At 49.0% G+C, this 2,933-nt stretch overlaps 1 protein-coding gene across 1 annotated transcript in view; it reads left to right on the top strand.

Moving 5' to 3' along the window:
- P2RX1 (purinergic receptor P2X, ligand-gated ion channel, 1) overlaps positions 1-2,933 on the top strand; it is a gene marked incomplete at both ends in the record, with an annotated part of 8,468 nt that overhangs the window by 4,368 nt on the left and 1,167 nt on the right. Inside the window, 4 exons of the mRNA XM_009583420.1 lie at positions 7-148; positions 1,232-1,362; positions 2,036-2,126; positions 2,698-2,763. Coding sequence (XP_009581715.1) covers positions 7-148; positions 1,232-1,362; positions 2,036-2,126; positions 2,698-2,763 — 430 coding nt within the window. The remainder of the gene's footprint in view (positions 1-6; positions 149-1,231; positions 1,363-2,035; positions 2,127-2,697; positions 2,764-2,933) is intronic.

The following is a 2,933-nucleotide window of genomic DNA, read 5'->3' as shown; positions in this document are numbered from 1 at the left end:
TCACAGGCGAAACTTGGTTGAGGGTATTACCAAACAGTACCTGAAGAAATGCACTTATCACAAAGTCTCCGATTCCTTATGCCCCGTGTTTGACCTGGGATACATTGTGAAGGAATCGGGTCAGAATTTTACCTTCCTGGCTATTAAGGTACTTCAATTTCAAGGGATGTTTCTTGCTGACATGGCGAGGGGGACACCAACAGAGCAATCATCCCCAAGCTGTTGAGACATGAGGGATCTGTTTTCTCAAGGACTCGCGAGGCAGTGTCAGAATTAGCTCTTAAAGATTATGAATCTCCTTGGGCATGGCCTAATATTTAAGCCTTTCTTGGAAACTCCCCTGTAAAATTGACAAGATTTGACCCGCTGGCAATAAATCCAGGGTTCAGTTTGTTCTAATTTGTGCAACGAATGACTAGAGCTGCATGGCCAAATTCCATCCGACTGAGCTTGGAAACCTTGGCTGGATGGTCAAATACTGGTCATCGCACAATGCAAACTGCAGCCTCTCCCCAGGCTCGGAAATGCAGCTTTGCCCAACGCTTCTCAGGATGGTGTGCAAGAGTATCTGCTATTTCTGCACTGCAGAGCCTTAAGCTAACTTTGCCAGGCATTAAATGAAATCAGAGGCTTGCATGTATTAAAGGTGCAAAAAGATGAGCCTCTGGGGCACAGCTAGTTACAACCTGGACCGAGCTCAAGAGGGACTGCTTCATTTCCTAGCAGAAAACCTCTTAGAGGAGGTTTTCTTTTGATTTTCATGGGTTCGTTTCACTCTTCTCTATCACCTTGTTAAATTGCTTTTGATTTTCCCTGTGACGTTAATGGTTTGATGGCAGGGTTAAGCCACAGGGCAGGCAAATCTTATCGGTAAAATCAGGCAAGGATTTGTCCCACTGGGACCGTGGGGGATCTGCAGTGGGCACTGTTTCTCAAGACCATGCCTTGGGTATGGGATGCTGACCGGGAACAAGAGGGCATGAATTTAGTTGCGTATCCAGCATTTAGGGCAGAAGCAAGCACCTCTGCATAGGGTGATGTACAGGGCACGAAGCCAGGGCTGCCCGGGAGGGCTGAGACAGCAACGGGGACCGTGTACCCTGGAGAGCCAGGGCACCTCGTAGCATCGAGAAAGGTCACATATGAGGAGAGAAGGAGTTTCTCTATGCAGGCTAGGTCCAAGGAGGTTGTGCCAAGTGGGGCAACCTTGTGACTCCTCTCTTGGCTGCAGGGTGGAGTGGTGGGCATCACCATAGACTGGAACTGTGACCTCGACTGGCCCGTCCGGTACTGCAAACCCATTTACCAGTTCCACGGCCTTTACAACGATGACAGTAATGTTTCACCAGGCTTCAACTTCAGGTAAGGAAACCCCTGTTAACTCTGCAGGCAGAATTCAGAGGTGACGCCTTTCAGGATCCCACAGCACTCAAGGGATGGTGGAAGATCAGGGACTGTTCTCTAAAATACTCACTACCTTTGCAGTGCCAGACAGCAGTGCTCTCTTTAGAATGCATGAGAAAAGTGATAACCCATCCCTTGGCCTCAAAATTACCCCATTGCCTTTCCCTGTACATCTCCTCACCCTTGCAGACTCTCCTGCTCAGCTGAGCTCTCGGGAAGCCCTTTGAAGGACTAGAAATGCTGCAAGGTCATCTCACATGTTCCCACACTTCAAAGCATTCAGCCACCGCATGACATTTAGGCATGAGCTGCTGCTCTGACTGCTGCTCTGTCTGAAGCTGCCGCTAGTGCTGCACTAATATCTGCTGTCATGTAGCACTGGGGGTCACCAAGTATCAGCACAAGCAGGAGCTTTAGCTCTGACTTGCAGGCAGGGAAACTGAGGCACAGAGGGGAAAGGTGCCAACAGCCCAGCTCCTTCGGGAGGATTAAGGAGAGGGTCAGGACCAGGTCTGTGATGGTGCATCTCCAGACCCCTGTCCTGCTCCCACCAAGATCCCGATGCCGTTGGGCTGCAGGGGGCTGTTAGACACCCTGGCAGGCCATTAATGCTCACCATCCAATTGGACAGATATGCCAAATACTACAAAGAAGACGGGACGGACAAGAGGACGCTCTACAAGGTGTTTGGGATCCGGTTCGACATATTGGTGAATGGCAAGGTAAGGGTGGCCAGGCGCTGGGTTCGGCCCCGGCTCCCCGGGACCACAGTGCCATGTCCTCAGGCAGGTACCAGCTCTGTGACACAGCACCGGGGTCTCCCGGGGCCAGGAAAACCAAGGTGAGTGGTTTCCTGGGGTCAGTGGTTTTGTCCCAAAACACATCACGATGGGTTGGAGAGGAACTGTGGAAAGTCACTAATATTTCCAAAAGCTGAACATTTGCATTTTTCTATGTTGTCTTTTTCTTCCCACGGGGAGAGAAGGCTTTCCTTGTGTTCCCACTGGGAATATTTAAAGGGTATATTTTCTTTTTTTTTTTTTAATTAAAAATACAGGAAGCAAAGTAATTTCCATTTGTGTCAGCCTAAAACCAACCTACCATATTTTTCTGTTTGACCAATGAGCTTAAACCCAGCTCTTACCCAGCTCCTGTTTCTCTCTGTGCTGTGGTTGTGGTTTGGGTTGCTGCAAGGCTCTTTAGCTGGGCCCCACCTACAGCTATGGCACCTTTTTTTTTTTTTTTTCCTGTGATGGTTGTAACATATCACTTCTTTTCTCTAATTTTATTCAGGCAGGCAAATTTGACATCATCCCAACCATGACCACAATCGGCTCTGGAATTGGTATTTTTGGAGTGGTAAGTTCAGATATTTCCAGCCTCTATATGGAGATGCTCAAATTATTCTCCTTGCCTGTGACATCCATGGGGAAGTGTCCCTGAGCAGCAGTGAAATACTGGTTCCCACTCAGGCAACAAGGGATGGGTAAAAGGAGGAAAGGAGGTGCTCTCCTGCCTCGCTAGCTCAG

This window comes from Fulmarus glacialis, unplaced genomic scaffold, assembly GCF_000690835.1.
Source record: "Fulmarus glacialis isolate BGI_N327 unplaced genomic scaffold, ASM69083v1 scaffold34488, whole genome shotgun sequence".
Lineage (NCBI taxonomy): Eukaryota > Metazoa > Chordata > Aves > Procellariiformes > Procellariidae > Fulmarus > Fulmarus glacialis.
This window is presented reverse-complemented; position numbering and strand designations above follow the sequence as displayed.